Source organism: Suncus etruscus, chromosome 3 (assembly GCF_024139225.1).
Source record: "Suncus etruscus isolate mSunEtr1 chromosome 3, mSunEtr1.pri.cur, whole genome shotgun sequence".
NCBI lineage: Eukaryota > Metazoa > Chordata > Mammalia > Eulipotyphla > Soricidae > Suncus > Suncus etruscus.
Window position 1 is genome coordinate 142247941 of NC_064850.1, and position 22868 is coordinate 142270808.

The 22868-nt window shown below is 45.9% G+C and overlaps 1 protein-coding gene across 1 annotated transcript in view; it reads left to right on the forward strand.

Annotated features, from left to right (window-relative positions):
- TMEM241 (transmembrane protein 241) overlaps positions 1-16290 on the forward strand; it is a 118037-nt gene extending 101747 nt beyond the window's left edge. The window contains exon 15 of the mRNA XM_049770198.1: positions 16220-16290. Within this exon, the coding sequence (XP_049626155.1) occupies positions 16220-16280 (61 nt within the window). The 3' untranslated portion in view covers positions 16281-16290. The remainder of the gene's footprint in view (positions 1-16219) is intronic.
- Positions 16291-22868: the final 6578 nt, after the last annotated feature.

The following is a 22868-nucleotide window of genomic DNA, read 5'->3' on the forward strand; positions in this document are numbered from 1 at the left end:
GCAAAAAGGTGCTACTTGTGCCCTTTGGGGCTACAGGCCATCAGGGCTACAATCTGCAATACTTAAGGGGCTGTGTAGTGCCTGGAGTGAAACACAGATCCTTGTACCTGCAAGGCATTGCTTTTGACCTCTGAGCAATATCCACCATCCTTAGTTGTAATATTTATTGAGTAACTACAGTATGCAGGGTTTGTAGAAACCATTAAGAAATCTAAAATGTGGGCTGGAGAGAGAGCGCAGCAGGTAGGATATTTGCCTTATATGTAGCATCTCAGGTTCAATGATATCTCATATGGTCCCCTGAGCACCACTAAAAGTGATCTGACCTCAGTGTGTGCCCTGAGCATTATCAAGTGGGACAAAAAATTTGAACAAGTAATAGCAACAAAAGAAATCTAAAATGGGAGGAGGTGGGCAGGAAAAGAACTCAGTGGGCTGAATTATGGCTTTGTGTGCAAGAGGCCTGGGTTTGATCCCCACCATAGAGCTATAAATACAGCAGAAGCAACACCTAAGCACCTCTGGGTGTATCTTTAAAAAATGCACACACACACACACACACACACACACACACACACACACACACACTAAACTATCCTCCAACTCTCAATTTTCAAGAGAATGAAAAATGAAAAAGTCTGTTTAAGGACTTGGGCCTTCTCATTCATACCCTGTGAATGACAAGACTGAGGAAAATGAGGAGGGAGTGTTTAGGGACCAAACTTGAAACTGGGCCTCACACAGAAGCGGGAGATTTAGCAATGATGAGGGTCAAAGAGTATTTGCTTTCTTGTTTCCCAAGAAGAGAAATTAGGATGAGTGGCAAGAGATGCCAAAGGTTAGATTTAACCATTGATCAATCAGAGCTGGGGCCAAGCTTATGGCCCTTTGTCCTCTGCTCCTCTTTCTAGGAAGGAAAAATACAAATTGTGAGTCAATGGACACCCCAAAATCCCAGTTGCCAAGAGAAACATCCCTGTCCTAGTAGATTCTGGAGCCCATTCCCCAGCTTTCTGTCAGCTAATGTATTTATTCATCTGGGTTTTTTTGGGAAGGAGGAAGGGTGCAGGTCAACTAGGGTTACTCCTGGCTCTGCATTTAGGAATTATTTCTGGTGGTGCGTACAGGATCATATGGGATGCTAAGTTTCGAATCTGGATTGGCTGTATCATATTATTGCTCTGAGTCAACGTATTATTTATGCTGTGTGTATGTATGTGTATGCATGTGCATGCCAGGGATGGGACCCAGACCATGCAAAGCCTGGTTTTTACCTGGAGTCTATCACAGAGCTACATCTTCTGCTCTATTTTCCCAATTTTATTAACATTCATGTCAGTAACAAACATTTCTGACAGCATATATTTTTCTCACAAATAAGCCTTCATTGACTATCTTTTGTATAGGATTTCAGAATGAACCAATCAAACAAAAGCTCTGGAATTGTGCCAAATAGAAGTTGTGTAGAAGTAGACGGAGGCAGCCCTCCTGGGGAGTGGAGAGGACTTTGGCTAGCTCTGGCTCCAGCTCTGGCTGTGGTCTGTCCAAGGCCCTGTCTGCAGGCTGTGTCACTTCCTGTGAACTCTGTGGTGTGCCCTGAACCAAGTGGGAAGAGGTGCTGTGTACTCAATTCAAGGAAACAGCATGTGTTATTACTGCAAAGGGAACCTTGGCTTTGGAATTTCCTGATGTTGGAGAACTCTTGACTTTGAGAATGGTGTGTTTCCAGACTTGAAGAATTTTCCAACCCCAAGTAAGCCAGCAGAGAAGTCATGCCAGACTGTCCTTGCAGGTTTTCTGTGTCTCGTCTAGAGCAGGTCTGTCTTGTCCTTATAGTTGAGAGGGGTGAGGAGACTGACTTTAGACTGCATGGGGTTGGCCTCTGCTATGAGAGACTGTAGTCCTATCAGAAGTCACAAAAAACAGGCCAGTTCTGTCTGGACTACTCATTTTGCCTCTATAGTTACTATTTCATAGAGTATTTGCTTCTCTGATTTTTGTTTGTTTGTTTGGGGGCCACACCTGGCAGTGTTCAGGATTACTTCTGGCTCTGCACTCAGAAATAGCTCCTGGTAGGCTAGGGGGATCATATGAGATGCTGGGGATTGAACCCATGTCCGTCCCACATTAGCTGCATGCAAGTCAAATGCCCTACCACTGTACTATTTCTCCAGTCCTTCTTCTCTTATTTTTATCTGTTTGTTTTGGGGCCATACACAGTGATATTCTAGGATTGTTCCTAGCTCTGTGCTTAGGAGTGACCCTGGTGGTGTTTGGGGGCCCATATGTGGTGTCTGGAATTTGAAATAGGGTTAGACACATGCAAGGCAAGTGCTTTCACTGCTGTATTTGCTCTCTCTGTCTCTTTCTTCTGTCTCTACTCTTCAGACTTTAAATTTATTGCCAACATTTAGAAGCTATGATTAGAATCCAGATTACTGGATTGTTATGAACGCATGGCCCCATTATTCATTAGGTTTGTGCCTTCACATAGTACAGTTGTAGAATAGTTCCAGACTGCCTTTGAAGAACACATGGGCTCCAGCACCTCAGGCTGGCAGAGTGAGATGAGCATTTTCACATCTGTGTGTGTGCACTTATGTTCATATCACAAAATGTGTTTGTTGAGCTCTGAGGCTACTATCACAGACAAGCAAGTCACTGCAGACAGTGAACACAAGAATCATCTGTTTTCTCAAGGAACAAGTCAGATATATAGAACAGGTCCTCATCCATAGAGAGGCTTACCAGAGCCCTGTTTACTTTTATCTTTTCTTTGGTGGGGTCAAATTTTGAACCACAATTCAGCAGTGTGACAGGCTATTCCTGATTCTGCTCATGAGTTCTCCCTGGCCACACACTATGGCCTATGTTTAGTGCTGGAGATCAACCAGGGTCAATCATTCACCTTTTGGGCCATAAAATCCTTCACTGTTCTTGCCTTGTACCCTGCAAGATGTTTAACAGCTATGTGACCATCCTCATTTGATTCCAGCAGCATCTCTTCATACCAGAGCCACACACTCTGGTATGCTCAGGGGTTACTCTTGATTCTGCTTGGGAATGCTGGGGGTAGATCTTGGGTTGGCGACATTTAAGATAAGCACCTTACCCACCCAGTAGCAATGCTTATTTGGAATATTCAGAAACACCCCAGATATGAATGAGTATTTCCTGGAGCAGAGTCACCACTGCTGGGAATGACTGGTCTGAAGGTTAGTGCTGGAAATGCTATTGGAAATCTCAGCACAACCTTAAGGAACTCTTTGACCTTTAAATAGAGGTTGGGATCAGCTCTTGGGCTCAGTAGTCTCCATTCTTCCTCCTGTAATACTGTCAGCATCACCAAGGGGCAGGTTTGGGGTTCAGAGCCCTGACCACTAGCCTGATCTCCCACACAGGGGCCAGAGGATAACTGAAAAAGCTTGATCCATGCCTTCTATGTGCTATGTCCATCCTTGTGTAAGAAACTCTGACCCTGAGACCAAAGGAGGGTACTAGGTTAGAGAAGGCCCTACCTGCCTGTTCCTTTAAGGGAGGGCATAGCCTCCTGTGCTCACAAGGGAGGGCACTTGGGCCACCATACCCACAAAAAAAGAGGGCATCTGGGATCTGAAAGACTTTGGTCGCCTGTCCATGAGCCACTCGGGAAGAGGGGACTTACCATAAATATTATTCAAGACATAACTTTACTAACATTCTAAGGACTTTCATTTCTGTGTGTCCCTTCCTCACAGGGAAAACGGTAAGGTAGATAGATAAAATACAAGGTTGGAAAGTTCCCTTGACTTCATCATCCTCCCGTGTTAAGATTTTTGTGCTTTTTGCCACATTATTAGCCAATCCTAAGCCTACCAAGAATGCAGATGTAGGATTAAAGGACCAAGAAGAGGGCCAGTCTTTTCCTGAAATGTAAGAAACGTCTGCTCCTGAATCCATAAGCCCCAGTATATCCTTTCCCTGAACTCTTATTGATATTAAAAGCTTTTTAGAGGCTTTATCCTCCAAATTTGTCTCTTCCAGGTCATCTATCAAATCATTATCATCAAAGAAAGTTTGTTTCCTAGAGCAGCTTTATCCAATTTTTCCCGTGTACCTTCTCATCATCTTAACTTGGTCTTCCTTTATTGAGGAGTCCCGGGCACCTTGAGGAGGTCCTGAAAAATAAAAATAAGAAGAAAAAGGGCAGAGAAAAATAGATTACCTTCCATAGTGGTGCCAGACGTGGGTCCCAATATGTTACAACTTGCTTGGCCCAGACACCAAGGGAATTCTCAGGGTCTCTGCTCAGAATGGTATCTGCATGAAGTCAGTGAAATGGGATCAGAGATTCAGACACTCAGAAGTGAAGTTTCATCTTGTCTCTTTATTCTTGTCTCTCCTCTCTGGGCTAAAACAAAATTTATTGGCAAGGTATCACAATTGCAGGCATAACCATTAGTTCTCTCACATACCTAGACAAAATGCCCAGGACAAGCTGCGTATTTATCTTTACTGACCCAGGGCAGGACACAGCCCCTAGTCTTTGTGTTCCTCCAGCAAGGTCAGTTCCCAGAGATTGGCTATTGTTTTGGCCTTGCTCCATCCAGTTCATGTATTCTAAGCTGAGGCCTGAAATATTAACCCTAATATAACTGTAAAGCTAGGTTTGAAGGTGGTTAATAATTCTTTAGGAATAAATAAAGAATACTTGAGTCTACACAACTGCTCATGACAAGGTGTATTTATAGAAATATGAGTGGTCTTTGGAGAGATAGCACAGCGGTGTTTGCCTTGCAAGCAGCCGATCCAGGACCAAAGGTGGTTGGTTTGAATCCCGGTGTCCCATAAGGTCCCCTGTGCCTGCCAGAAGCTATTTCTGAGCAGACAGCCAGGAGTAACCCCTGAGCACCGCCGGGTGTGACCCAAAAACCAAAAAAAAAAAAAAAAGAAAGAAAGAAAGAAAAAGAAATATGAGTGGTCTTTAAGAGAGGCTCAAAGAGACTGGCATGCATCACAAAAAAATAAGAACAGTCAGTGTTGGCAGGGATGTGGGGAGAAAGGAACTCTGTTCACTGCTGGTGGGGATGCTCTCTAGTCCAGTCTTTATGGAAAACAGTATGGAGATTCCTCAAAAAACTGGATATTGAGCTCCTATATGATCTAGCTATACCACTCCTAGGGATATACCCTAGGAACACAAAAACACAATACAAAAATGTCTTCTGCAACCTCTATTCATTGCAGCACTATTTACAATAGCCAGAATCTGGAAACAACCCAGATGCCTGACAACAGATGAGTGGCTAAAGAAACTGTAGTACATATACACAATGGAATACTATGCAGATATCAGGAAAAATTAAGTCATGAAATTTTTCTATACATGGATGAACAGTGAAACTATTATGCTGAGTGAAATAAGTCAGAGGAAGAGAGACACAAAACAGTATCACTCATCTGTGGAATATAAGAAAAATAAAAGACAGTTTATTAATAATACCCAGAGATAAGAGAGATGAGGGCTGGAAGGACTGGTCCATGAAAGAGTGATGAGTGCAGTTAGAGAAATAACTACACTAACAACTATCATGACAATGGTAGTGATTAAGAGAAATAGAATGCCTCTCAAATACAGGTAGGGGGGAGGGGAGGAGGGAGATGGGGGGGCATTCATTGGTGATGGAAAGGTTGCACTATGAAGGGGCTGTTCTTTTTTATAACTGAAACCCAACTACAAATATGTTTGTAATCATGGTGCTTAAATAAATATATTATAAAAAGAGAGAGGCCAAAGAAAAGTCCTTATGATGTTAGTGAAATTATGTCTCAAATAATATTTATACTATGTCCCCTCTTCCCTTAGTGCTTCATGAACAGGAGACCAAGGTCTTTTGGTTCCTTTGTGCCTTTTTTGGGCACTGGTGTTTCAAGTATGCCTTGTGGGCACAGGTGGCTATGCCCTCCCTTAAAGGTATTGGTATTCTAGGGCCTTCATAAACCTCCTTTGGTCTCAGGGTTAGAATTTCTTACACAGGGGTGGAAGTAGCAGATATAAACAGTTTGATCTGTAGCACCACATGGCTCACACAGCTGGGGAGGTCCCCAAAGCAGAACTACAAAGAAATTTGAGGGTCCTGGAGTTGGAATGTGCCTGACATATGTTCAGTCCCCAGCAACAGAGGCCCATGCATCACCATATCCTCAGACGCTTGCATTGATCTCTAGGCCCTGTTGGCTGAAAATTGATGGTGGGGCCTTGGGGCTTCCTGAGCTCCTCTAGGGAAGTTGCCCTCATCTCAGATTTCTTAAATCCATTTTTATAAGTTTATTTTTAATCAGTAGAGTTTTAGGGTCTATAGTAATTCCCTCTATTCCAAAATTTTGGTGAAGGGGATTCATTACATAGGAAAGACAGATTTTTGAATGATGAGTGGTATCTCCATTGAGTGGAATTTCTCCTATCTAGGTTATTTTATTTCTTTCTTTAAATTTTTGATCTTGGTCCAGAGATAATTAGGGCTGACTTCTGACTGTGCTCTAGGGATCATTTGGGGTGCTGAAAATTAAACCCAGGTTGGCTACTTGTAAGGCAAGCACCTTATCCACTGTCTCTCTGACTTTGAATCTTCATAAACTAGAAGAATCATTCTTTCCATGATTTAGATTCAGTGCTAAGAAAAAGTTAGATCATAATCTCTTTGTTCCGAGATGTCCTACATAGCTTCATTCATTTGCTAGTTACTTGTGGAATCTGCCATGGGTCTTTAGAAATGAACTTACATCATCCAACTATAGAGGTCTTAGTCTTTTAATTTTGTAGGACTTTATGAAGATTTCCCAAGCATAGATTTTTGGAGTAGGGTCTCCCAAAGGTGCTGTGAAGCCTGGAGTTTGCTTTCAGGGATTCTCAGACCCAGCAATGTGCTCCTTAGCCCTATTGTTGCTCAGGAGCACCAGGGTTATACCGAGTGTTATTGGGCTGGAGCACTTGGTGCCTTGAGCATGTCAGACCCACATTCTTTTTTGTTGTTTGTTTGTTTTTGGGCCACACCTGGCAGTGCTCAGGGGTTACTCCTGGCTATCTGCTCAGAAATGGCTCTTGGTGGGCACGGGGAACCATATGGGATGCTGGGATTTGACCCGACCCAACCACCTTAAGTCCTGGTTCGGCTGTTTGCAAGGCAAACATCGCTGTGCTATCTCTCTGGCCCCCAGACCCACATTCTAACTCTTTTTAGCTACTCTCCTTGGCTCTTGCCCAAGTCTATTTATTGGAGGGATGAAAAAATAATTTCCCCCAGCAGATCCCCCCCAAAGGCCTCTATGCTCATAAAGAGAAGTATCAGATTCCTATTTGAATTAAACATTTAAAACCTCAGGCCAGGAGAATAGGAGGCCAGGCATATAGGAGAGCACATGACTCGCATGCTGGTGGTTCATACTCCTCCTCTACCTTAGCATGAGTGTGGCCTTGGTGACCTCAAGCACCAAATCATAAAAAAAAAAAAATGCACTACCTGATATGGCTCTTAAAATTAAAAAAAATGCTAAGATGAGCCCCTTAAAGCACTATCTGTTGTTCATCACAACATAGAGTCATTATTTAGTGTGAATGGTCACTCAGCAATGCCCTCAAAGGCATGGCATGTGAGAACTGTATTTTGGTAAGAAAAAGAGAAAGCTACAGGGCTGGGCATATAGTACAGGGTTTAGAGCGCATGCCTTGCATTTGATTCCCAGCACCACTTGCTTCTCACCCCCCATCATTGCTGCATTGCCTGTGTAGCTGGGGAAATCCCCATCTCCAATGGGCCTGAGCAGCACTACATCCTCCTGTTCTCATATTAAACTGCCCACTCAGATGTCAGAGAATCATTGGAAGGGCCCCATGTCCCCACGCACCACTTTAGAAACCCAAAGTAAATTTAAAAAATATTTCTTAAGAGAAAACAACAAATGAGACGAGGGAAGCAAGTCTAAAAATTCTGTCCCTCATTAAATTAATATTTTGGTGGTTGTTGCATTAAGGGCTGGGCTGGTAACTGGGAGGATATAGTCTGGTTATGGGATGGTAAAATTCAAGAGGAAACCACTGACTAGCCACATCATAAATGTGAACAGAGCTGGGGTTTGTGGGAAGCGGTAAGAGGTGCTGAAGTTCCCTTGACAGAGAAGCTCAGACTGTTACCTTCTAGCTGGGTGTGTGCTGCTGCAATCGGATGTTTATGCCCTCACGATGTGCAGTGTATTCATTTCAGGAACGGGGATTATGAGATTTGCAAACTGTTCTTTACGCTCTGACTTAAAGAGTTGTAATGCTATTAAGATTCCAACTCCAGGCAGAGGCTCGGCTGGGACCAGAGCACTCCACATGCCAGGACTTCGTGGGCTTTTGACTGGTATGATGGGGGCTCTGGGCAGGACAGCTAGCCATAGGACCCTGGGCTGACCACTTTGTCCAGGAGAGCATGATTCCCCCCACACCGGGCGGGTCTTCAGGGCCACGCCTGGTTAATCCGGCCCTGGGAGGAGGGGGTGAGAGATTTCTTCCTAGGCATCCAAAAACTACAGAGGCTCAGCTGGGCCCAGAACACTCCGAATGCCAGGATTTCTTGGTGTTTGCCTGGTATGTTGGGGGCTCTGGGCAGGACAGCTAGCCATAGGACCCCTGGGCTGGCCACTTAGTCCAGGGGAACAAGATTCCCCCACATCAGGCGGGTCTTCAGGGCCACGCCTGGTTAATCGGGCCCTGGGGGGAGGGGGTGAGAAATTCCTCCCTGGGCAGCCAACAACTGCAGAGGCTCGGCTGGGACCAGAGCACTCCACATGCCAGGACTTCGTGGGCTTTTGACTGGTATGATGGGGGCTCTGGGCAGGACAGCTAGCCATAGGACCCTGGGCTGACCACTTTGTCCAGGAGAGCATGATTCCCCCCACACCGGGCGGGTCTTCAGGGCCACGCCTGGTTAATCCGGCCCTGGGAGGAGGGGGTGAGAGATTTCTTCCTAGGCATCCAAAAACTACAGAGGCTCAGCTGGGCCCAGAACACTCCGAATGCCAGGATTTCTTGGTGTGTTTGCCTGGTATGTTGGGGGCTCTGGGCAGGACAGCTAGCCATAGGACCCCTGGGCTGGCCACTTAGTCCAGGGGAACAAGATTCCCCCACATCAGGCGGGTCTTCAGGGCCACGCCTGGTTAATCGGGCCCTGGGGGGAGGGGGTGAGAAATTCGTCCCTGGGCAGCCAACAACTGCAGAGGCTCGGCTGGGACCAGAGCACTCCACATGCCAGGACTTCGTGGGCTTTTGACTGGTATGATGGGGGCTCTGGGCAGGACAGCTAGCCATAGGACCCTGGGCTGACCACTTTGTCCAGGAGAGCATGATTCCCCCCACACCGGGCGGGTCTTCAGGGCCACGCCTGGTTAATCCGGCCCTGGGAGGAGGGGGTGAGAGATTTCTTCCTAGGCATCCAAAAACTACAGAGGCTCAGCTGGGCCCAGAACACTCCGAATGCCAGGATTTCTTGGTGTGTTTGCCTGGTATGTTGGGGGCTCTGGGCAGGACAGCTAGCCATAGGACCCCTGGGCTGGCCACTTAGTCCAGGGGAACAAGATTCCCCCACATCAGGCGGGTCTTCAGGGCCACGCCTGGTTAATCGGGCCCTGGGGGGAGGGGGTGAGAAATTCCTCCCTGGGCAGCCAACAACTGCAGAGGCTCGGCTGGGACCAGAGCACTCCACATGCCAGGACTTCGTGGGCTTTTGACTGGTATGATGGGGGCTCTGGGCAGGACAGCTAGCCATAGGACCCTGGGCTGACCACTTTGTCCAGGAGAGCATGATTCCCCCCACACCGGGCGGGTCTTCAGGGCCACGCCTGGTTAATCCGGCCCTGGGAGGAGGGGGTGAGAGATTTCTTCCTAGGCATCCAAAAACTACAGAGGCTCAGCTGGGCCCAGAACACTCCGAATGCCAGGATTTCTTGGTGTGTTTGCCTGGTATGTTGGGGGCTCTGGGCAGGACAGCTAGCCATAGGACCCCTGGGCTGGCCACTTAGTCCAGGGGAACAAGATTCCCCCACATCAGGCGGGTCTTCAGGGCCACGCCTGGTTAATCGGGCCCTGGGGGGAGGGGGTGAGAAATTCCTCCCTGGGCAGCCAACAACTGCAGAGGCTCGGCTGGGACCAGAGCACTCCACATGCCAGGACTTCGTGGGCTTTTGACTGGTATGATGGGGGCTCTGGGCAGGACAGCTAGCCATAGGACCCTGGGCTGACCACTTTGTCCAGGAGAGCATGATTCCCCCCACACCGGGCGGGTCTTCAGGGCCACGCCTGGTTAATCCGGCCCTGGGAGGAGGGGGTGAGAGATTTCTTCCTAGGCATCCAAAAACTACAGAGGCTCAGCTGGGCCCAGAACACTCCGAATGCCAGGATTTCTTGGTGTGTTTGCCTGGTATGTTGGGGGCTCTGGGCAGGACAGCTAGCCATAGGACCCCTGGGCTGGCCACTTAGTCCAGGGGAACAAGATTCCCCCACATCAGGCGGGTCTTCAGGGCCACGCCTGGTTAATCGGGCCCTGGGGGGAGGGGGTGAGAAATTCCTCCCTGGGCAGCCAACAACTGCAGAGGCTCGGCTGGGACCAGAGCACTCCACATGCCAGGACTTCGTGGGCTTTTGACTGGTATGATGGGGGCTCTGGGCAGGACAGCTAGCCATAGGACCCTGGGCTGACCACTTTGTCCAGGAGAGCATGATTCCCCCCACACCGGGCGGGTCTTCAGGGCCACGCCTGGTTAATCCGGCCCTGGGAGGAGGGGGTGAGAGATTTCTTCCTAGGCATCCAAAAACTACAGAGGCTCAGCTGGGCCCAGAACACTCCGAATGCCAGGATTTCTTGGTGTGTTTGCCTGGTATGTTGGGGGCTCTGGGCAGGACAGCTAGCCATAGGACCCCTGGGCTGGCCACTTAGTCCAGGGGAACAAGATTCCCCCACATCAGGCGGGTCTTCAGGGCCACGCCTGGTTAATCGGGCCCTGGGGGGAGGGGGTGAGAAATTCCTCCCTGGGCAGCCAACAACTGCAGAGGCTCGGCTGGGACCAGAGCACTCCACATGCCAGGACTTCGTGGGCTTTTGACTGGTATGATGGGGGCTCTGGGCAGGACAGCTAGCCATAGGACCCTGGGCTGACCACTTTGTCCAGGAGAGCATGATTCCCCCCACACCGGGCGGGTCTTCAGGGCCACGCCTGGTTAATCCGGCCCTGGGAGGAGGGGGTGAGAGATTTCTTCCTAGGCATCCAAAAACTACAGAGGCTCAGCTGGGCCCAGAACACTCCGAATGCCAGGATTTCTTGGTGTGTTTGCCTGGTATGTTGGGGGCTCTGGGCAGGACAGCTAGCCATAGGACCCCTGGGCTGGCCACTTAGTCCAGGGGAACAAGATTCCCCCACATCAGGCGGGTCTTCAGGGCCACGCCTGGTTAATCCGGCCCTGGGAGGAGGGGGTGAGAGATTTCTTCCTAGGCATCCAAAAACTACAGAACCGCGCGGGGGCTTACGCCCCCGCGCGTACTTTATGTATTTCATATATTCAGAATATTCCTTATTCTTATGTTATGTTTTCCGTATACAGATTGTTTATTTTTTATTCTCCGCTTTCCCACACCCCTACAAAGCTCTTTTTTACTCCTTAACTCTCTAACCCCTTCTCAAACATCACTAACCTAGTTTACTCTTTTTAACTTCAGTAGTGTAGAATCGTAATCACAGTCCAAAGCTGTGCATTGTGTGTGACAACCCCAAACTGTTTCAAGATACATAAAATGGACACGTATTTCTTTAGAATATTTTGTGTTTTTTCTCTGACAGCTATAATTCTTACTAAATGTTGTCTTATACAGTGATGATTCTAACCACTTTTTATCTTCTCTTTTTGAGCTGTTTAACAAGGAATTTTGGTGGAAGAGTCCCCCAGTTTAATGCTTATGATTGAATCATGTTAATGGAATCATTGTAATTGTTCTTATGGCCCCCATATGCGCCAATAACACCATGTGGCATTGCTTCTTATTTGCATAGGCACATTAAAATGGGAAAATAGTATAAATACAAATAAGATCCTATCTAATAGAGATTGGAACACACAAACCTTGTAGTGCAAAGGGGCCTTACACCCTGAACATTGACATAACGACCTGGCACAGACCTCAGAAGAAAGGGCATATTCCATTCTCCCCTGAACCAGGAAAGCCATCCACGAAACATCCAGGCTGGTCTATAACATCACCTGGAAGCAATCCTCTACCACGGAAGACCTACACTGCTCAGACTTCGACCTGCTCAAAAGAGACTTCCCTTAACACTGAGAAGACTTAACAACAACAACGACCTGCTTACAGGACAGGGCTCCCTGTGTTGCCCTTTGATTGTGAGGTGAAAGGAGAGGATGCTCCACGTCCTGACTTCAATGTAAGATATGCAGATTCCAGGATCTTTAATACAGAAACATGATACCAACAACAGAGACTGTGTGAAAAATAAAAGTGTGCTGGCACTACAGACAATGTATTGGATTGGACGATCTAGCTTGCTTGGAGCCTAGACTTGGTCTTGTGCCAGGAAACTTCAGGGGTCTGGTCTCTTTGTACTTAGGCCAAGGTTATTTCTTTCCATGTCCCTCATATTTTGGTGGGCCTATGCAAACAACAATTGCCACTCTAACACCATTCTTACTGTGCTCCTTTGACTCTAATCCTTAAAAAAACTCACTTAAAATTTGAGGTTAACTTAAGCTAATATGCATGTATATGGAAATGTAAGAAAATACTATGCCTGTAATGTTTAAGGAGTTACGTAAGTTTTATGGCTTTAGATTGCCTTGTGTACTGTTAAGAAATATTATAATGTGTTACAATCTGGGGACTTGAGGGACAAAGTAATTGTACATGGATTCTGTCTTATTTATCTTAATGTTCTTTGGCTGAAATTTCAAAGTTAATATATCAGCAAGGGGACTTCTGAGAATTATGTTATGGGTGATTGTCCTTCCACTGTAACTTTACCTTGTCCTCTTACTTTGCACCCTTGTTCTCATAAATAAAAATAAAAATTAAAAAAAAAAAAAAAAAAAAAAGATTCCAACTCCACATATCAGCCCTTCCTGCTGTTTAAAAGCAGCCTGAAAATACTGGAGCCTTTCTCCCTATCCTGGGAAGTGCTGGGAGGCTTGGCAGGCCCCCAGCCATCCCCCTTTTTCTCCCTTGGACTTCAGGCCTTCCCTGGGCGCCGATCTAGGTGAACTCTATAGGGGTCAACAGGCTTTCCCCCTACTTCTCCCTACACTAATGGGAATGCACTTTGGGAGGAGGGTGGACCGTTCTAGCACTGGTTTATGTTGGGACAGTGACTGGAATTTTTTTCTCTTTGTTTTCCTATTGATAGTATTGTATGCATATATTTTATATATCCATAACATCCATCTTGTATTGTGACCTTGATACTGCCCTACAGATCTCATTTCTAATATTTTACTGCCTCAGTCCCAACCCTTATTTCCCCCCATCTTCCCATGTAGGTGCAGCTCATGACATGAAGCTCACCACATAGAGTGAGAAGTGCAGTTAGAGAAATAACTACACTGAAAACTATCATAACAATGTGAATGAATGAGGGAAAAAGAAAGCCTGTCTCAAGTACAGGTGTGGGTAGGGTGGGGAGGAGGGAGATCTGGGAAATTGGTGGTGGGAATCCTGTACTGGTGAAGGGGGATGTTCTTTACATGATTGTAATCATACAACTACAATTATATTTGTAATCACGGTGTTTAAATAAAGATAATTTATTAAAAAAATAGTATAGCAATAAAACAAATGTAGCAATTAAAAAAAAACAGCCTGAAAAAGGGGCTCTCTGAACAGTAAACTGAACTATGATTTGTTTTCATTTACCATTCTCTAAGCTTCTTTGGTCGTTCATAAACTAGCTAAATCAACTGGGATGAATTGCGAGGTTATTACACACAGGCATTGTTCTAAGGCATTGGGAGTGAAAGTGGCCCAGAGCCAGCCATAGCCCAGTTATTTTCTGGTGATTAAGGAGGATTAGTGGGAAAAGGTTAGAAATGGCTGAGTCCCCAGTGACACCCCACCTCTACACTGGCAGAAACAAAACCTGTCCAACCAAAGCTCCACAGGGCCCCTGCTTCTGCTTTTGCAACACTTTCCCTTGTGTTTAGAAGATGGTGCACTCATTTTTGGACAGCAGGCCTCTGAGAGTGGCACTTGTGTGAGAAAAGGCTCCAGAAGTAGTCAGAAGTAACCCCAGACTCTCTCGTGTTTGGGGTCTGGAACTCACCCAAGGCCCAGCACACTGGTTCATGTTAAAAATTAGGTGTTTTAGATCTTGGACAAAAGTCTTTCATAGGAACAGTAATATAAAAGATGATGAGAGAGCTTTGGACTTTATGGTTTCCCCATGCACTGAACTACAAGTAACCTAGAGAGAGAGCATAATAGGTAAGGTGCTTGCTTTGCTTGCAGCCCATTTGGGTTCAAGCTTGAGCACTGCAAGAGTGGTGAAGCACAAAGCCAGGAATAGCCCCTGAGTTAGAAGAGAATGTGAATGCTTATGTCACTGTTTGTGACAGTTCTGAAGGAAAGAACAGGGTACAACTTGGTGCTTCAGATCCAAGGCCTGCCTCACCCTCAGGCCCTCGGGTCTCTTTTCTATCCCATAAGTTTCCTGCAGGAGGAGGGGAAATGTCAGTCTCCCTGTTCACCCCAGTCTGCTTGACAAGCATCTGTCTCTGCCATATAGAAGTTGTTAGTCACCATCAACAGGGAATATCAGGTTTTGGCTGACATATTCAACTCTAAGGTGGCCTTTGGTGACTGATGCAAGAGCCTGGTCATGTTGCTCGATTTGGTGAGGTTGGAAGAAATAGTTGAACCAGTGTGATGGGGGCTGCCCTAGAAGAACAAGCCTGGGCTCCAGTGTCTCACATAGCTGGATGCCCACAGATGGTGAAAAATGCTCAGTGCCCACAGGTTTGCCTTCACAATAGCAGCTGCCCCTCATTGGAAGTGTCAACCAGACCCTGAGTTGCCCACCAGCCACGGGAGACAATGCAGAAGGGATTGCCATTCTGGTAGGATAGTCCCTGAAAAACAACATTCTGAGTGTAGTTTTAGGTCCTGCCCAGGATGGGCTACTTCAGGTGTATCCTGGTAAGCCTCCACTATGTGGGCCGTAACCGTCTCCCTTGACACTGATGAGGAACAGGCGCCAACTGTTAGGCCAGGAGAGGCATCTCTATCTGAGCTCTCAGTTTCACCTTCTCACACCTAGCTATAGCTTTGGTGACAGTCACTGGCATTGGCATCATCTTCCCCTGGGACTATAAAATATGTGGCCTGTGTGTACCCCAGAGTCACACTGCTTTTATTTCTATGAAAAATAAAAAAGCTCAGGATATTAGATGTGTCTGTGCATGAATTCAAGGATGCATGAGAAACCAAGTTAGAGACTACGAAGAAAAAGGTGTCATTGAAAGGGGAGATGGTACTTTTGAACAGAAACATTTTAGTTCCTTAATGATGGTCTACCCTGGTTCGCAGAGGTGATTTTGTGGAAGAATGACAGACACCAAATAGTCTACTGAGAAGTTGAAAATAGAAAGCGTGCAGACCTTGGCTGTATTAAGCTTAAGGAATGGTAAAATATTCAGCTCTTTCCCGCAGTCCCCATTTCTCCCTCTACTTCTCTGGTTTCCAATTCAAGGTCTTATTTATTTTCCTGCTCTGGGGGAACATTCATGATTCCCCCACTTGTGTTTTTTTCTCTGAATGCCCCATTTATCTAAATGAAATAAGAGGGTCCTTAGTAATGATAAGATTACAGGATGCCAGTGTGATTCTATGTCCATCATTCCCCTGTAGCAAATATACACCTGAAGGGCTAGAGAGATAACACATGCATTAAGATTCTTGCCTTGCATGCAGCCAGTTTGAGTTCAATTCCTGGCACCACATATGGTCCCCCCAAATTCTGCCAGAAGTGATCCCTGAGCACAGGGCCAGGAGTAAATGCTTAGAACTGCCAGGTGTGGCCCAAAGACAAGAACAGAAGAACCAGAAAGCTCTGCAAGTAGCTCCCCTCCTTTTCCTCATTAGCATTAACTAGTGTGGCACCTTCCTGCTCCGTGATCCATGTGTTCACTGACCTCTCCCTGTGTTTGCAGCCTCCTGCTTGGTGGACTTGGTGAGACCTTGCTGATCTTCTCGGAGCAGAAAATCTCCTGAAGGAACCCCCCAGGGCTGTTGGCCTGGGGTAACACAGCCCCAGGAGAAAACCAGATGTCAAGGAGTTCCTTCTGAGAATGAGCTTGTTCCTTCATACTGTGAGGGTCTCACTGTAGGGTTCTGCTGATCATCTGTGCCTCATGGTGAAGATGCAGAGATGGCTCCATACTCCTCAATCTCTGCAAATTCCTTATCCACACTATTGCCAAGCATTACTCCTGCATGGACTGGCAGACTCAGCAGGCTGGTTGATCCTTTTTTTTTTGGAGACATGTTTGGGTGAAGTATTCCTTGTTATCCTGCCATCTTGCCTAATTGCCCACTGAGGAACTCAGAGAGGGATTTCATGGGGTTTTCTACACAGAAATGAGGATTTGGGACCATATAAGAACCCACAAGGATGCAGTGCATCTGGCATGAGGGCAAAGCTTTCCTGGCAGCCTAGGCTCTGCCTCCTTCTTGCACCCTTGATTAATGTGCCTAAATGTCACCTGAAGGAATGGTGTTTCTATGCTCTCATGGTTTTATGTTCCTGGGGCTGTGTGACACAGACTTAGTGTCTGAACACATGTTTATATTGATATCTCTTAAAGCTTTTAATCCATTTAATTCTGAGATTTCTCAGGAAAGGTTCAAATTACTGAACTCTGAAGGACATTTTCAGACCAGATGAAACATCAGATGAATGCTGTAAACCTTGCCTTTATGAGAGTCAGAAAAATTGGTATAAAATGGTTATTTGGTTCTGAACTCATGAAGAAGGTTTAAGAAATTATGGGGTGGGAGATGCCAGAGAGATAGCATGAAGATAGGGCATTTGTCTTGCATGTGGAAGGACAGTGGTTCAAATCCTGGCATCCCATAAGAAATTATGGGCTGGAAGGGAGTCAGCTAGATAAGACAGGAACTATGGCTCTTGCCTTGCCTGTTGCTGACCCTGGTTTGCTCTCCAGAACACTCAAGGTCTCTCCCTTGAGTATGATTAAGGTACTCACCTGAGCACCACTGGGTATGGCCTGACCTCCTGCTCTCCTCAAAGGAATTGAGAACTGGGGTATAGGGAAGAGTGTTTAAAGATGTGGAGTGCTTATGTAGTGTGTGCAAGGCTCCAGATTCTATCCCTGAGACCACATGGTTCACTGTGGATCTGATGTTTTCTGTGTACCTCTGGGTTCAACCACTACAGACCCTCATCTCCATCCCTCACACTGCTACGGTGGCCCATAATTTTAAAAATGTCTAACTCCAGATATTGCCTCTCATCATAATTTTTTTTAGAATTTATTCCTTGTCAGGTGTTGGTTTGGCTCACTGTGAGGTGGTTAATGTAGTTCAGTAGGACTCCTCCAGCCCAGAAACCAGACTGCAGTTTTACTAAGGATGAACACTCATCCCTTCACTCTTTCCTTGCAGCCTTGTGAGGTAACTTGACCTCTGAGTCCTACTGAGAGTGAGTCGGCTCAGCCAGAGGTCATCCTTCATGTCTCCTCCCACTGTTGAACACAGACACAGAAAGTGAAATAAATGGAAATGGGCGGGAGAGATAGCATGGAGATAATGGCATTTACCTTGCATGAAGAAGCACCACGGTGATTTGAATCCCGGCATCCCATATGGTCCCCCGAGCCTGCCATGAGCGATTTCTGAGCATAGAGCCAGGAGTAATCCCTGAGCGCTGCTAGATGTGACCCAAAAACAAACAAACAAACAAACAAACAAATAAATAAATAAATGGGAATGGATCTGAGTACCTGAAAAATGAATGTTTTCATTTCTGTGACTTTTCTTGGTCTCTGCTCTTTTTTTTTGTTTGTTTTTGGGCCACACCTGGCGGTGCGCAGGGTTTACTCCTGGCTATCTGCTCAGAAATAGCTCCTCGCAGGCACGGGGGACCATATGGGATGCTGGGATTTGAACCAACCACCTTAGGTCCTGCATCGGCTGCTTGCAAGGCAAACACCGCTGTGCTATCTCTCCAGGCCCCTCTGCTCATTTTTTATGTAAAAGTGTTCAGCATGACCTTGCATCGAAATTCTTTCAGTTTGCTCATGTTCTTTATCTGAGGTGCTATAGATGGAAAAGAAAGTAACAAAAATCTGGGTTTAGAATTTTCTGTGTGCTGGTGCGCCCTCAAGACTTAGGAGGCCAGTTCCTCTCCAATTTCTGCAAGCCAGAAAGTGGCATTTATCCAAATGTCATCTCTACCCCCTTTCCAGCTTTTGGACAATACCCAGTAGTGCTCAGGGTTTATTTCTGGCTCAGTGCATGAAGGTTCATCAGTGCTGGAGATTGCATTGAGGATTCCTGCATGTTCCTTATCATATTAAGCTATCTTCCCAGCCCCAAAATGCCATCTTATGCCACTTCATAGGTATGATTTAAGCAGATGTTGTTTTCTGAAAGTGAAGAGAATGACACATAGTGAACAAGACCAGGCTCCTATTTCCTAAAGAATTCATATCCAGCTACTGCAGGAGCTGGAGTGACAGTACATCAGGTAGGGCACTTGCCTTGTTTGTTGCCAACCTGGATTTGATCCTAACCAGAAATGATCCCTAGACAGTGTAAGCTCAAAGTACTACTGTGTTGCATCATTAATAGGAATTTCTATATTTCTATGAGGGGGGTGGACAGAAGACCCTCTAGGATGTCATATTCTTAGTATAGATGACTATTCAAATTATCCCCAAAGGATTTTAAACAAAAGACCTGCTGGGAAGTTTTCACCCTTGTGCAGGGAGTTGGTGAAGTTCCATAGAGATATTTTTGAGATTCCTGTTATGGAACTGACATTATATTTCCTTCACCTTTATCTGGTCTGAAATTAATTATCCCTTCTGTTGTGAGTATTTATAGGCCAAAATTTACTTTACCAGGTTAATTTCAGCACCAAATTAAAGACAGTATTTCTCTCCCCCACCCTCAAAATTTGCATTTCTTTGGCCTGGCTCTTTCATTTACTACACAAAATCATCTATTACACAAAATCAGTCTCCCTGCAGAAATTGGGAAACCTGTCAGACAAACTTAGCTCCTTGCTACCCCCAAAAACCTTTACTTCTGAAACTAGTTGGGCAGAATCTTTGAGATGTTAAAATTAACCTTCTCCTTTATAACTCAGAACTCTTACAGCTTATTCCCTAGCCAAGTGAATTGTTATATAAATTAAACAGGACTGCTGTTAATGTTTCTGTGTACCAGAATATATTTGTTTTTTGTCAATCTAAACATTATTCTCATGCCTGTGACTGGCAATTTACCTCATATATACTTGCCACACAAATTAAAGTTTAGAACATGCTTGTTCTCTCATATATTGATTGTATGGTCTCATTTCATTTTTTTTTTTTGGTTTTGGGGCCACACCTGGTGTTGCTCAGGGGTAACTCCTGGCTGTCTGCTCAGAAATAGCTCCTGGCAGGCACGGGGGACCATATGAGACACCGGGATTCGAACAACCACCTTTGGCCCTGGATCGGCTGCTTGCAAGGCAAACACCGCTGTGCTATCTCTCCGATTTCTTCATATTTCAATGCCTATGCATTCACTCTTTTCAAGAGGACTCAAAAAAGTTCTCTAATTCAACTGGACCCCAAGAGCTAGACAGCAACATGACCGGGTATGACCCAAATTGACAAACAAACAAAAAATACAGCAACCAAAGAAACTGTTGCAGTTTCAAAAATTTGAACAAGGATTTTGTCTCTTAAAAAATTGCATTTTAGGGGCCGGGTGGTGGCGCTAGAGGTAAGGTGCCTGCCTTGCCTGCACTAGCCTTGGACGGACCACGGTTTGATCCCCCAGCGACCCATATGGTCCCCCAAGCCAGGAGCAACTTCTGAGCGCATAGCCAGGAGTGTGGCCCAAAAACAAAACAAAACAAAAAATTGCACTTTATAATCTCATTGTTTTTAAAATCTAGATTTCCCCATCTTGGATATTAGGAGAGGCAGAGGAGATAGTGTTGGGACCTGAATTCTAAACAAGGTTTTTTGTAAAAACCACATGGCAGGCTTCTTCTTAGTTTCTGAGCAGGGAGAAACACCATTTTGTAAGGACCACATGGTGTGAGCCACATGCTGGGCTTCACAAGCCTATTTCTATAGACCCCGCCCCAATCTACCTGGCCATACCAGGTAGCCTATCAGGGAACAACAAGGGAGCAGTAGGAAGATACCCCTAGACAAGAACCAATTATTTTAAGGATCATCAAAAAGCTGGAACCTCCCTATATCCCTTCCCTATATAATCTTCCTCATTACCTTGGGCAGGGCTCATCTCCTTTGAGGGATGGCCCTGGCTGGCCAGGCTGGGGAATCTTATTGGCAGATGGGTTAAATTATTAAACTTTATTTCAGTTGTGTGGTCTCGTCCTTCTACTCTGGAACCCTACAGATAGTATTTTTTCAATTTGCCATCCTGTTTCCTACAGTTTCCAGTTCTTGGGATTTTTTTTTGTTTTTGTTTTTTTGTTTTTTTTGGGCCACACCCGGTGTTGCTCAGGGGTTACTCCTGGCTGTCTGCTCAGAAATAGCTCCTGGCAGGCACGGGGGACCATATGGGACACCGGGATTCGAACCAACCACCTTTGGTCCTGGATCGGCTGCTTGCAAGGCAAACACCGCTGTGCTATCTCTCCGGGCCCAGTTCTTGGGATTTTTAATTAGTTTCAAACACACCATTTATACCCAAGTCCACATGCCCAGCTCTGCCTGCAGGCTGACCCTGGATCTCTGTGAATTGAGGAACTGTCCCCTAACTCATTTTCTATGGCTCTGGTATAGAAATAACTCATTTTCTATGGCTCTGTTATGGCTCCAGGTATTGCCTGTATTCCCTTCTACTTCAAACGATCCATTTGGTCATGTTCTATGGGAGAAAATGGTCATGTTCTTTTGGAAAGATTGGGGGTGATCTATATTCAGTGATGCTCAAAGTTTACTCTTGACTCTGTGCTCAGGAGACCATAGGTTGTGCCAGGGATTGAACCAGGGCAGCTTCCTGCAAGGATAAGTGCTTAACCCTTGTGCTATCTTTCCAGCCTGCTGTGTGGACCATGATTACCCAAACTGTTCATCCTGAGTCAAAAACCAGGGTGTTCGTTTTTCCTTTTCATGTAAATGAGGAATTTGCCTTCCTTCAAGTGAGCCAAGGTTTTGTGTATTATTACTAATCTATTATAGGTCTTAAGAAAAATAAACCATTTATTTTCCTGGTAGTTTGCCTTTTCCTTCCTTTAGCCTCTGCAGGAGAGGACAGACAACTTGGTTATCCCTATGGAAGGATTTCTTACATCTTAAACAAAGGCCTAGTCATCTGCCAACATTCCAGGCCATTTGACTTTAGACAGGGAGGGCCACTCAACTCCACTTTCTGGCCCTGCATTCCAGACCACTAGCCAACTGTAGCTATTGAACTTGGGTAAGTTCCAAATTCAAATGTGTGGTAAGTCTCAGAGGGTGTGCTGGCTTTTCTTCAAGATGCCCCATCCCAACCAAGTGGTATAAATCCCCTTTATGTCTCTTTCTTGAGTGTGGGCTGGCCCTTCTGACTTGACAGTTGCTGATGGGCTACGATGGAGGTGATGCTGCCAGGTCAGTAGCAGCCTTGAACAGTTTGGGAGCCAAACTACATTAGTAGCTCAAACGGTCATGAGTGGCACGGCTGAGGCTAGTAATATGGATCAAGTGAGGGAGAAGCTAGGCAGGTCCCTAGCAGGGCTTGGGTGTCACCAGGGTCACGCCTGATGGTGTTGGCAGGGTTGGGGGGAGATATGTGGTGTTGGCAGCAAACTCAAGACCTCATATCCATTATCTTGAGCTCAGCTCCTTGAGTTAGTTCCTATGTTTTTCCATGCATGTTCTTACAAAGGATCTGAGTACATGTTCTTTTCTCCTCCTGCCTACAACAGTCTCTTTTGAACAGGGTAATCAGAAAGGCACCCCTTTTTCCAGGCTGACCCACTTGCTGAGACTGAATGCCAGTCCACACCCAACACACTTATAGCGTGGCTGCACAGCTGAGTCATCCTAGAAATCCAAATGAGTTACTTTCCCAACACCAAGATCAGAAGGTTTTTTTGTTGTTTTTGCTGATGGGGACCAGAAAAATAGTACAGCAGTAGGGCCTTGAATGTGACTAATCCAGATATGTACCCAAAACAAAAATTTAAAAGTTTTCTTTGCTGACTCTCTTAGGTTCAGAAAAACAATACCTATTTTCATTTCTCAAGCACTGTGTTTACTGTGCCTCCTCACTGAGTTATCCACAACATCCCCATTAATTCTCATTGAAAAGTTGTCAGAGAACAGAGCATGTACATTGTATGCTGGGAGGTTTACTCCTAGCACCACATGGTGCCTGAGCAGAACCCTCTAAGGAGTGAGCCACTGACCATTGCAGGTGTGAATGCCCTCCCTCTATCCCCAGAATAAACACCCTAAAATACATTCCCTTGAGCAGGCAAGCCTCCATTAGGAGCTGGGTAAAATCCCCAGGTTGTTGGTTTAACCTCTCCTTTCTTCCTTGTCTCTGCTGCCTTTCCCACACCCCCTAGAGCCTCTTAGGTCCAATGTCAGCATTGTTCCC